This window comes from Pogoniulus pusillus, chromosome 18, assembly GCF_015220805.1.
Source record: "Pogoniulus pusillus isolate bPogPus1 chromosome 18, bPogPus1.pri, whole genome shotgun sequence".
Taxonomy (NCBI): domain Eukaryota; kingdom Metazoa; phylum Chordata; class Aves; order Piciformes; family Lybiidae; genus Pogoniulus; species Pogoniulus pusillus.
This window is the reverse complement of record NC_087281.1, coordinates 4862249-4875273: the sequence shown is the minus strand read 5'-3', so window position 1 is coordinate 4875273 and position 13025 is coordinate 4862249. Positions and strand designations below refer to the sequence as shown.

General features: G+C 44.9%; 1 protein-coding gene across 1 annotated transcript in view; it reads right to left on the bottom strand.

Annotated features, from left to right (window-relative positions):
• Nucleotides 1-4864: 4864 nt before the first annotated feature.
• Nucleotides 4865-13025, bottom strand: part of RAB32 (RAB32, member RAS oncogene family) — a 28301-nt gene continuing 20140 nt past the window's right edge. The window contains exons 2-3 of the mRNA XM_064158270.1: nucleotides 9088-9365; nucleotides 4865-6378 (exon numbers count right to left, since the gene is read on the bottom strand). Coding sequence (XP_064014340.1) covers nucleotides 6229-6378; nucleotides 9088-9365 — 428 coding nt within the window. The 3' untranslated portion in view covers nucleotides 4865-6228. The remainder of the gene's footprint in view (nucleotides 6379-9087; nucleotides 9366-13025) is intronic.

Here is a 13025-nt window from a genome sequence, read left to right as displayed (position 1 = left end):
GGCCGGCAGCCCTCGCCTGCGTCCTTCCTCCTTCCCTCCCAGGGCTCTTACTCTTTGGCGACGGCTCCCAGCAGCGCGGAGCTGTTACGGCTGCCGAACCGCTTGCTCGCCTTGGAGGCCATGGCCCCGGCTCCCGCCGCGTCCGCCGCGTTGCCAGGGGACCCGGCCCACAGGAGGTGGAGGCTCCAAGGCCGCCCCGCGGCCAGGCGGCCCCCAATGAGCACCGGCCCTGGCGGGAGGGAGGGAGGGAGGGAGGGCCGGCAGGAGGCCGCCAGCAGGTGCCACCCGCCGCACAGGCGGCCAGGAGCGCGGGCTGCCCGTCCCGAATCCACAGCGCCGGCTGCCCGTCCCGACACAAAAGCGCCTTCGCAGAGAGCTGCCTGGCTTGGTAGGCGACCAAACGCTGCTTTCGGAGCTCCTACGGCAGCTCCAAGGATCCTGCCCAAGATACCGACTGAAGAAAGAAATCGAAAGAGACTTAACGATGCATTTCGGTCACAAACACGATCACTGCATGCTCGTATTGCTGCTGAACATGTGAGGGGCAAAGTATCTGTTGAAACAGCAGCAATGTTTTGTGCCTTTTTCATTCCAGTTCGTACAAAACGTGAGAGGAGGAAGCAAAAAAGAATCAGTTCTGCAAGGAGCGGCTCTTAGAGCTGAAACGTGCAAGCATTTTCTCATCTCAAAATCATAGAAACACATCATAGAAACAGTCAGGTTGGAAGAGACCTCCAAGATCATCCAGCCCAACCTAGCACCCAGCCCTGGCCAATCAACCAGACCATGGCACTAAGTGCCTCAGCCAGGCTTTGCTTGAAGACCCCCAGGGACGGTGCCTCCACCACCTCCCTGGGCAGCCCATTCCAATGCCAATCACTCTTGCTGTGAAGAACTTCTTCCTAACATCCAGCCTATACCTACCCTGGCACAACTTGAGACTGTGTCCCCTTGTTCTGTTGCTGGTGACCTGGGAGAAGAGGCCACCCCCCACCTGGCTACAATGTCCCTTCAGGTAGTTGTAGACAGTAATAAGGTCACTCCTGAGCCTCCTCTTCTCCAGGCTAAACAGGCCCAGCTCCCTCAACCTCTCCTCATAGGGTTTGTGTTCCAGGCCCTTCACCAGCTTTGTCGCCCTCCTGTGGACACCTTCCAGCACCTCAACATCTCTCTTGAATTGAGGAGCCCAGAACTGGACACAGCACTCAAGGTGTGGCCTGACCAGTGCTGAGTACAGGGACAGAATAACCTCCCTTGTCCTGCTGGCCACACTGCTCCTGATGCAGGCCAGGATGCCATTGGCTCTCTTGCCCACCTGGGCACACTGCTGGCTCATCTTCAGCCTACTATCTATCAGTACCCCCAGGTCCCTTTCCTCCTGGCTGCTTTCAGCCACTCTGTCCCCAGCCTGTAGTGCTGCTTGGGGTTGTTGTGGCCAAAGTGCAGAACCCTGCACTTGGCCTTGTTCAGTCTCATCCCATTGGCCTCTGCCCACCCATCCAGCCTGTCCAGGTCCCTCTGCAGGGCTCTCCTACCTTCCAACAGATCCACAGCTGCTCCTAGCTTGGTGTCAACGTAGCAACTCCTGACAGGATACCTGGGGTTAGCAGAGCCAGAGGAGTTCCACTGAGGTCTTTGAAGTACAAAGAGAAATGAGAAGCTGACGGATTGTAGAAGAGGTAATTCAAAAGGCACGAGGGAAGATATGCATAGAGGCTTCTTTTACACAAATGCCAGATCTGGATTTATATCAAGATGACAAAATCCCAGAGGAGGTTATTCTGCTTCTGTACTCAGCACTGGTCAGGCCACAGCTTGAGTGCTGTGTCCAGTTCTGGGCTCCTCAATTCAAGAGAGATGTTGAGGTGCTGGAAGGTGTGCAGAAGAGGATGACAAAGCTGGGGAGGGGCCTGGAGCACAGCCCTGTGAGGAGAGGCTGAGGGAGCTGGGGGTGTGCAGCCTGCAGAAGAGGAGGCTCAGGGCAGAGCTCATTGCTGTCTACAACTACCTGAAGGGAGGCTGTAGCCAGGTGGGTTTGGTCTCTTCTGCCAGGCAACCAGCAACAGATCAAGGGGACACAGTCTCAAGTTGTGGCAGGGGAAATCTAGGCTGGATGTTAGGAGGAAGTTTTTGGCAGAGAGAGTGATTGGCATTGGAATGGGCTGCCCAGGGAGGTGGTGGAGTCGCCCTGCCTGGAGGTGTTCAAGAGCAGACTGGACGAGGCACTTAGTGCCATGGTCTGGTAGATTGGCCAGGGCTGGGTGCTAGGTTGGACTGGATGAGCTTGGAGGTGCCTTTCCAACCCAAACTGACTCTACAATTCTATGAAATATTTTTTTCAGGGCAAGAGTGGTTTGGATGTGGTGTTTGGGGACATGGTTTAGGGTGAACTTTGTAGAGTAGGGAGAGTGGTTGGAGTTGGTGATCCCGAGGATCTTTTCCAACCTGAATGTTTCTGTGATTCTGTGACAGAAATCATAAGGTGCACCCTTAACCATAAAACTCTACAGTAAGTTTCTTTAGCAAAGAGTGAGGGTGTTAAAAGCTTGTGTCTAGGTGCTTTGTGAAGAGGAAAGGGGGGACAAACGGGGAAGGAAGGGGGGACAAAAAGGAAAGAGGGAGGAGGGAAAAATAAGGAAGGGGAAGAAAAAGAAAAGGAAAAAAAAAAAAGAAATAAGAATCTCCATTTTTGCATCCATCAAGTTACATCTCTCTATCCAAGAACTTAGAGTTCCATAGCCTAACAACAGTGACAAGGGCAAGTTGCTTGGAAAGAGAAGTTAATCTGAATTTTAAAACAGCTGGTTTCTAGCCGGCAAAGAACCTTCAAGGTCAAGTCAGCTGTTTCACTGTCTATTGTCTCAAGCCATTAAGTATATCCAACAGATACTCCCTGAGGGAAAAGTTGTCAGGGCAGAGACAACCTTACAGATGGAAAATGTGAACTAAAATTACAGACAATAACATAAGAATGGTGCATGTCAGGCACTGATTAGCAATGGATGCATGGCATGCTGCTTACCTTTTCCTAAGAAACCACTCAAAACAGTACCTTTCCCCCCTCCCCCCACTTAAACCATTACATCTTAAATGCTATTGCACAAACAAGTCAAAGAAAAAGAAGTCCTCAGTATTCTGCACTGGTCTTGTACCTACAAACACCAACTGGAAAGAGCAGAAAAAGAGCAACACTCCCAAAGCCCCTCTCGGAGGTCTTGGAGCTCAAACTTACCTCTGTTTTACAGAGTGCAAAAGGATTCCAGAACATGACAGAGGGGTTTTTGCTTTAACAGAAGACCTACAAGTGTGGTAATACTGTGTAGAAATACTTGATGGCAGCAATTTAGATTCTTCTCAGAGTTGCCTGGTTGATAGGAGACAATGGACATTTAAATACAGGAAATTGTAATAAATAAAATACTTTATTATTACAGTGAGGGTGGTCAAACACTAGAAGATATTTGCCAGTGATACAGTGAAGTCTTCTATAACCACGAAAAAATCCTGCTCAAGCCCTTGGGATCTGCATAGTTGTTTCACCTACACATTCTCATCTTTCTTTCCAGGTGAAGTTGCTGTGTTGTGTCTTGTATGTGTGTCCACTTCTTAAAGGTTACCATAGAAAGTAACAGAATGTTAGCACATTCCTGATGGGCATAGCCTTGGCCCAGCAGTGGCTCTGGCTTGAAGCCAGGGCTCTATAGGACACAGAAGAAGCTCCTAGAAGGCATCCATTGATGGAAACATGCCAGGGAAGATATTTACTGAGCACCAATTCAGATTTTTACTCAAGTTTCTAATCTCAAAACGTCAGGTACTTTTCTCATTTAAGATTGACATATTTCAGATTGCAAAAGATGAAGTAAAATATGATAGGGGCTCTGCTTATCTGATCAAGATGAATTCTCTCTTTATGTATTCTGTACAGTCCTGGCTCCTTGGAGAGATCCCTGAAGACTGGAAGCTGGCCATGTGATGCCCACATACAAGAAGGGCTGGAAGGAGAAACAAGAAAATTCCAGACTTGTCAGCCTGACCTCAGTGCCCAGAGACATCATGGAACAGGTTGTCTTGAGTACCACCATAAAGCACCTACAGGATGGCCAAGGGATCAGGCCCAGCCAGCATGGGTTTAGGAAGGGCAAGTCCTGTCTGACCAACTTGATCTCCTGATTTCCCCAGGCAAGCAGCAACAGAACAAGGGGACACAGTCTTAAGTTGTGCCAGCAGAGGTATAGGCTGGATGTTAGGAGGAAGTTGTTGGCAGAGAGAGTGACTGGCGTTGGAATGGGCTGCCCAGGGAGGTGGTGGAGGCACCATCCCTGGAAGTGTTCAAGCAAAGCCTGGCTGAGGCACTTAGTGCCATGGTCTAGTTGACTGGACAGGGCTGGGTGCTAGGTTGGCCGGGATGAGCTTGGACATCTCTTTCAACCTGGTTGATTCTATACATGTATAAAATTAGACTGCTAAGTGAATAAAAAGTGTCAAATATAAAGTAAAACCGAGTTGTCTAAAGTCCACGTATCTTTCCAGATCAAAGTCCTTGGGTTAATTAGGACAGGGCACTGGAACAACTTTCCTAGGGCCAAAAAAAGCCGAAGCATCCTGCTATGACTTTGCTTGGAGAAGAGTTTTGGCTTCCTAAGAAACTCTTCATCTGAATTCTATCTTAGGATCATAATAGTTAAGTAGAATTTTAGTTTATGCCAACCCTTGCTGTGGTGACTCAAGCCTTTAACATGGCAGAGACCAGAAGACAAAGCTGTTTTCAAATGTCAATGGAAAGCACTTATGAACAGGGTGAGGCATGCGACTCAAAGATTAATTTTCTGTAAAGCATACACCAACAACATACACCAAAAGATGCCGAAATATATTTATTTGTCTCTTAAAAAGTATGTTACTCTTCAGAAAAAACAGTCCAGGAAATCTCGATACAGATTAAAGTGTATCCGATCCAGCACACACTTCACACCATCGGATCAAGCAAGATACAACTTCTGAAGTCAGTAGCAACGAGGTACCAGGAGAGAAGAAACCATTAAAATAAGGATGAGCTTCAAGGTCTCTCAGACAAGCAGAGGCAGAGTTCAGAATGTATTCAAGGAGGATGAAATCTCTCTAATCCTTTTGACCATCATTTGCCACCAAAAACACATTGGAGTTACAACAAGGAAACACAAGCACCTCAGTACAGAGTTACAAACCAGTTACGAGTAGTCAGAAGACACAACACTGTTCTAAAACTGAAAAAAAGACAGAGGTTGAGGAGGAGGGGGACAGGTAGAGGTGGGAGGGTTGATAGGCTAGCAAGAACCAGTTAAGCTATTTCCTTCAAGACCTCTCTCCTTCACAGGACTCAGAGAGATCTTCCAATAGAAGGAAAAGGCAGCAAGTTCATTATCACAGCACAGCAAGATATTTACTCTTTGCACTTTTGGTAAAGGTTTCAGTGTTAGTAATGAAAGAGTTACTGAATGCCTATGTGAGTGAGGTTACCATAACTATGTGCCATCAGCACAACTGCATCCATTAATGTGTTTCATATGTACAGTATTAACTAAATATATTCTGCCTTAAACATGAATGCTGGAGATGCATTTTTATATCTATAACCATGTAATTCCCCTGTTAAGTACAACCATTTACCCATCTTTTCTTACTCAGTGGTAAAAGCCATTCCTTTAACTCAGACCTAAGGGGCACTACGAAAGATACCTCCCCCATCCTTCACTGGACCCTTCAGGATTTCTGCGACATCCTGATCCATGAGAACTAGCAACAAGACAGACCCTCATGGTAGGGGATAATACATAGAAGTGTGTGGGTGAGCAGACTCAAGTGGGACATTACAGGTGAGAGAGTGTAAAGGTGCCAGCCTCTGTTCAGCTAAAACCATGATGACCAAGTTGTATTTAGAATGTAGCATATGTCCTAAAGGCAAACTAGGCACTGAATGTTGTCTTGGTTCCTTTTCAGGAGTGTAAACCTACCTTATGTTCTCAAGAAAGAAGACACTAATCAGATTTAGTAGCCACTCACAGAAGTAGTGATAACTCCTAAGATGCTCAGTTTCATGCTAAACAAGAATATGTAAACAGCCACAAGAATCACCTATTCAGATAATACCAGACACCCAATATGGATTGTCACAACGCAGCACCATAGCAGCAGTTTAAGGAACAGTCCTGTCACTCATCCCATTCCATTTACCCAACAGCGGCAGCATTAGCAGCACTGTGATTTACTCTCTGCTTTCAATGGGTCTAGATCTAATTTTGGTTTTCCCACATCATTCTCTTCATTAGGAAAGGTTTTGTAGTTGGCAAGTATGTTTTCCACCAAGAATCGAGCTGCTTCATCTATGTTGATGTTGTCCTAAAAAATAAATATTGAAAGAAAAGTAGTCAGTGATTTTTGGTTTTGAAATAGCCACACATTCCTGTGGACAAACAAATTCATCTACAGTCTCATCAGCATGACACAAACAGCTTAGATGCATCAGGTCATTCTTCATACACTTGCTTGTCAAGAAAAGTTACCAGTTTGAGACAAATTTACTCATGCATATTACAAACAGGATACTCTAATCTAGTAGGGAGTCAGAGGATAAATGTCACCTGCAGTTGGAAGACTCACAAGTGCCAAAGTGCATTTCTGCAGCAGGAAAGATAACAGTTCAATGTAGTGTTCATAGAGTTCTGCTCTTTTGAGCCTTTTTCTGCTTCTGCTGCAGTTTGGATGCACTTTTTTTGTAAAAGGACCTTTTCTATTAGCCTCAAAACTCCAGTTACAACAGAGTGCCTCACTGGGCATTCTGCATTTCCTTCTGCATTCTGTGAGAAGCACTGCAGTACTTTCACATGCATTCTGAAAGAAGGTGTGCATGCAGGATATGCTGCTGAAATACAGCTCTAGGTAGCTCGCTTACAGAGGGGCCAACCTAGTCAATATCAAGGGGCCTCTGGCCACAACTCTGACTTGGCTGGGCCACCCATTAGCTCACCACAGGGCTGCATAATTGGAATTGCTCATCTTTGTTTCTAGAGGAAATACCACCCCAGTACACTCTTCCGTGTACTTCAGGGCCACAAGGATGCTCAGAGAGCTGCAGCAGCTCTCCTATAAGAACAGACTGAAAGAGTTGGGGCTGTTCAATCTGGAGAAGAGAAGGCTCCCAGATGACCTTCCTGTGGCCTTCCAGAATCTGAAGGGCGCCTACAAAAAAGCTGGGTAGGGACTTTTTAGGCTCTTAGGGAGTGACAGGACTAGGGGAAATGGAGCAAAGCTGGAGATAGGGGGGTTTAGACTGGACATGAGGAGGAAGTTGTTGAGCATGAGAGTGGTGAGAGGCTGGAATGGGTCTGTGCAGGGAGGTGGTTGAGGCCCCATGGCTGGAGGTGTTTCAGGCCAGGATGGCTGAGGCTGTGGGCAGCCTGCTCTAGGGTAGGGTCTCCCTGCCCATGGCAGGGGGATTGGAACTGGATGATCCTTGTGGTCCCTGTCAACTCTTGACTGATTCTGTGATTCTGTGACAGTCGCTAACAGATACAAGGGCAAAACATCAACAATGATTTTCTATGATTACTAATCTGATCAATTATAATTACATTACAGCATGGCAGATGTATAGCAGTGGATGATGCTTTAACTAATAATTTGCATTCATTTCATTATGATTAATTTTGTTCAAGTTGGCTGGTTGACTGATTCTATTCTATGATTCTGTATTCATAGATCAAGATGCCACACAAGTAAGGTTAGATCATAAGAACATTTGCCCCATCACTATCACAATTCACAGGCTTGTGGATGCCAGCCACAAACTACTTTTGGTAGTTGGCAGATAGGCACTCTTTCCTGCCCACAGGCAAAGAAGATTCTTCTAGTTTTAGTATAAGGAAGTTTGTAGAACATTTCTATGAATATTTTTACTCTCTGCAGTTGTTCTGCTTTCAATATTCTCTTTAATCTACAGGGGTAAGGGCCAATATTACTGATAAGTAGACTGAAGATTCAAGTATCAGTTTCAGCAGAAAGGCAAAAATTATCAGAGGATTTAGAGGGGGAAGGACTTAAAACCATAAATTGATTTGATACACTTAAACAAGAAAACTATCCTAAATTTTAGCTATGCTACTTTGACTACAGCTCTTCTGAGTCCTGAACTAGTCAATTCATAACTGCACTAGGACCAGCATTGTCTGGGCTTTTCTCTGCACCAAGAACCTTGTTTCACATTGCTGTGTCTTAAGGGCCACCTAAAACAGAAGCTGTCAGGACACTTCCATATTAGGCTTTGTTCCAATGTTACTTGCATTTATTTCAAGCCCATGTTGAAGTTTATACATAGCAGTGTTATGGGCAGGTGAAGCTTCAGGAAAAGACAAAACCCAAAGCAGAATCTTGGCATTCTTTTTAAGAGCCTTAAAATATGTTTTTTTTTTTTAGTAAGATGGGTTTGGGAAAGTATTTCTTCAAATACAAAGTTAGACAACTTAACTAATTCTTGTCACCGTTTACACTTCTTCCTTACTCTAAGTTGATTAGGATAAAGTTTGCTATTTCATTTTTTATGCTCCTTTTACAGACTTTTTTCTTCCTTTAAGAGTTGTTTAAGCATCATTTTGCACCAGTTCAGTTAAAGGAAGCCAGTAAGCCAAAGGAAAAGAGAGACCCTGAGGTTTAGCTTACCATATAAAGGAATTGTCAGCCAGATGAGTAATTTGATATGTCATCAACACTGTCTTTATCTGGTGGAACCTTTTGTTTTGAGGATCAATTGAGCTTTAAGGAATGGTTCAACTTCACTTCCAACTAAGCTACTACAAGCTTGTCTCTGCCTTGACAGTCTATAGACTACAGTGTGCAATATATGAAGTCACTCAAGTTATCTGAATAAAGCAGCATTCTGTCTTAGCTTGTTAATATACATCACAAGTTGTTCCCTAGTTCAGTCTTGACATTGCCTAATCAAACAGAGAAGTGCTTTAGTGACATTATCACCCAGGTTGGTAGTAACAAGCAAGCAAATAGCTTGTTCAATTCTAGAGTCTTACCACTTCCTACATTCTTATTTATGCTTACCCTGGCAGATGTTTCAAACCATCCAACAAAGCCACCTTCTCTGCAGAACTGGTCCATTTGAGAGGGATTATGGCTGCTATCCTTCTTTTGGTCACACTTGTTTGCAAGAAGAACAGCAGGGATGGGGTTGCCATTGGGAAGCAATACTTTACTGTCCAAATCATGCTTCCACTTTGAAACAGCCTCGAAAGTGGAGCCTCTTGTGACATCAAAGACCACAAAAGCACCAACTGCCTCTTTGTAGTATACTCTGGTCATATTTCCAAAGCGCTCCTGACCTGAAACAGAGAACAGTGAGAGAGTATATTTAAAATTAAGCATGAACTGTGGTCAGTATAAATGAACTTCTGTACCAGGTTTAGCACTTGTCAGCCTGGCATTCCAACCTAGCTATCTGGTTCAGATAACGTTACCTCTTCTAGTCTATTTAAGCTCATTGTAACAGCCATTGTGCCCACTGTACTTCACAAATTAGATGCTAAAAGCAGTCTGCAATCCCAGCTACCACTCTGAAGTTGTGTTTTTTCAACTTGGTTGAGTAGTGTTCTTTGTGAAGTAATACCTAAGAATACTACCAGCACAACTACACAAAAAAATCATCCTTCCATCCAGAAAGCTCTGCAGCATTTAGGTATAAATCTAACTACTTCAGATAGAAAATTAAGCACACTGATTATTTCTGAAGGGTAAGAAACAAGGGTTTCTACAAGCTCCAATGTTACAGCCTTCAAAGCATCTACTGAAGAAGTCACCCATATTAAATAATTTTCCTTAGGAACAAATTTAAAAGGAGATAGATTAGAACAACTGTTCCAGCTCAATCTCCTATTTTTTGCTTCATTTAAATTTATGACCTCCTCCAGAATAATTTCCAACTACAGCAGTTGCACAGCATCCTAGGATTTGAAACAAGGTTATCAGAACAGTTAAAGCACAATTATTCACAACAGAAGTAAGTCCAAGGACAGCAAGTATAGTAAACTAAAACAAGCCTTTGCTTATTAAGTTCAACTACTGTCAGTGTCCTTGTCATGTAATAATCAGAGCACTAGTTCAGTTCTGTTTGGCAGGCCAGGCCATCACATCATGCTGGTAACAGTATGCAGAGCAGTGACAAGTGGTAGCATCTTGCTTAGAAAGCTCAGTCCACTAAAAGCTGTCTGCTTTTTTTGGAAGCCTCCACTGACTTGCAAACAAAGCTGAAGCCTCCACTGACTTGCAAACAAAGCTGAAGCCTCCACTGACTTGCAAACAAAGCTGAAGCCTCCACTGACTTGCAAACAAAGCTGAAGCCTCCACTGACTTGCAAACAAAGCTGAAGCCTCCACTGACTTGCAAACAAAGCTGAAGCCTCCACTGACTTGCAAACAAAGCTGAAGCCTCCACTGACTTGCAAACAAAGCTGAAGCCTCCACTGACTTGCAAACAAAGCTGAAGCCTCCACTGACTTGCAAACAAAGCTGAAGCCTCCACTGACTTGCAAACAAAGCTGAAGCCTCCACTGACTTGCAAACAAAGCTGAAGCCTCCACTGACTTGCAAACAAAGCTGAAGCCTCCACTGACTTGCAAACAAAGCTGAAGCCTCCACTGACTTGCAAACAAAGCTGAAGCCTCCACTGACTTGCAAACAAAGCTGAAGCCTCCACTGACTTGCAAACAAAGCTGAAGCCTCCACTGACTTGCAAACAAAGCTGAAGCCTCCACTGACTTGCAAACAAAGCTGAAGCCTCCACTGACTTGCAAACAAAGCTGAAGCCTCCACTGACTTGCAAACAAAGCTGAAGCCTCCACTGACTTGCAAACAAAGCTGAAGCCTCCACTGACTTGCAAACAAAGCTGAAGCCTCCACTGACTTGCGCTTCACTGAAAAGTAGTCCCTGCACTTCATAGTTGCACGGTGCATCATCACTTCAGCATTTAGTGCTTATGCAGCTTTAGAACAAAGAATGTAAAAGTGTTAATTACAAACATAGTTTCCCTCTGTTTATAAGCATCCAGGTTCACCTTTGATTAGCAAGGACAAGCAATACCCAGTTTTCCTCAGGACTAGCATCTTAGAAAGAGTCAGAAATTCATTAGGGAAAGGAACTTGACAAGGGATGCTGTTTCCACAACATGCTTTTATAGCTCAGTTGCTTCAGTTAGATGTCAGTAATTATTACCTTGTTCTCTGTGGACATTTTCAGAAGAGGTTGACTGAGCAGCTGTTAAGATGGGTCTGAAAGCAGCAGCAGCTGCTACAGTGAGGTTCCAGAGAACAGCTCTAAAAAGCTATTTCTAGCTGTTCAACTTGAAATGCTGCACAATCCAACATAATTAGCCAGCATAGTCTAAGGAGAGGAAATTACCGATGAATTTCTTCACCACCAGCTCATTACTTCCTGTGTGAGAACAAGGAACATGCAAGAGGAGAGCTTGGAAAGAAAAGTCTGGATAAGGCACTTAGTGCCATGGTCTAGTTGACTGGATAGGGCTGGGTGCTAGGTTGGACTGGATGATCTTGGAGGTCTCTTCCAACCTGGTTGATTTTATGATTCTATTCTCTCCATACTTGCAGCTCAAGCAGAATTTATGCTATGGACACTATGGTCAACAGCCTCCTCCACAGCTTACACAGGACTTGTATACAAGTAACTCACATAGTTTCTCTAGGCCTTTCCAGGCTGGATTTTTATTCCCAGAAGACAGTTTTGGTACAACTTTATTACAAGTTGTTGTGTCATGGCCCAGTCTTTTCACAAAATTCCACTAGGGAAGAGCTTGTTCAGAAAGCTTTTACTGCTTCTGCAGATCAATTGTACTGCATCTAAAGAAGCTTTACCTTTAGATTGCGGAGATGGTTTTAAGATGCAACTGCACATGAATCTGAAGCAGCAAGGGGAACTGTCCCACTAAGTGCTTCCCATTCAGTTGCTGAAGAAGTGTGGGGATTTCAGTCTGTAATTAGAGCTGTAAGTTTTTTTCCAAGAACTTGATGGATTAAGAACTAAGAAAACAATCACAGAATCAACCAGGTCAGAAGAGACCTCCAAGATCATCCAGTCCAAGATGTGTAAGACTGTACTGAGCTGTACTTTGTTCTGCACTTGTTAGCTTTCATTTAGAAAGCGTGGCCTTCAGCTACCCAGCACAATCATTCAAGTGTGATTTATTATGACTTCCTTGAGAAAAGTAAAAGCTTTTGCATTTTTGAGTTTTAAATTTGGTAAAACAGTACTCTGCACTGGTTAGACCTCACCTTGAGTACTGTGTTCAGTTCTGGGCCCCCCAGTTTAGGAAGGACATTGAGATGCTTGAGCATGTCCAGAGAAGGGCAACGAGGCTGGGGAGAGGCCTTGAGCACAGCCCTACGAGGAGAGGCTGAGGGAGCTGGGATTGGTTAGCCTGGAGAAGAGGAGGCTCAGGGGAGACCTTATTGCTGTCTACAACTACCTGAAGGGTGGTTGTGGCCAGGAGGAGGTTGCTCTCTTCTCTCAGGTGGCCAGCACCAGAACGAGAGGACACAGCCTCAAGCTGCACCAGGGGAGATTTAGGCTGGAGGTGAGGAGAAAGTTCTTCCCTGAGAGAGTCATTGGACACTGGAATGGGCTGCCCGGGGAGGTGGTGGAGTCGCCGTCCCTGGGGCTGTTCAAGGCAGGATTGGACGTGGCACTTGGTGCCATGGTCTGGCCTTGAGCTCTGTGGTAAAGGGTTGGACTTGATGATCTGTGAGGTCTCTTCCAACCTTGGCGATACTATGACTCAAGCTTTATGTTAGCAGGATTTGATACACCTAACATCAAGCTTAACACCACTGTAGCATGAAGAGATTGATACCTTTTAATAAGTCAAATACACTCCAGCAGGAGTGCTGTTATTTTGTAGTACAGTTCCAACTGCAGAGCAGTTTATTACACAGAATGGCTTTCTCCTCTAGAATTCACATCTACTAACAATA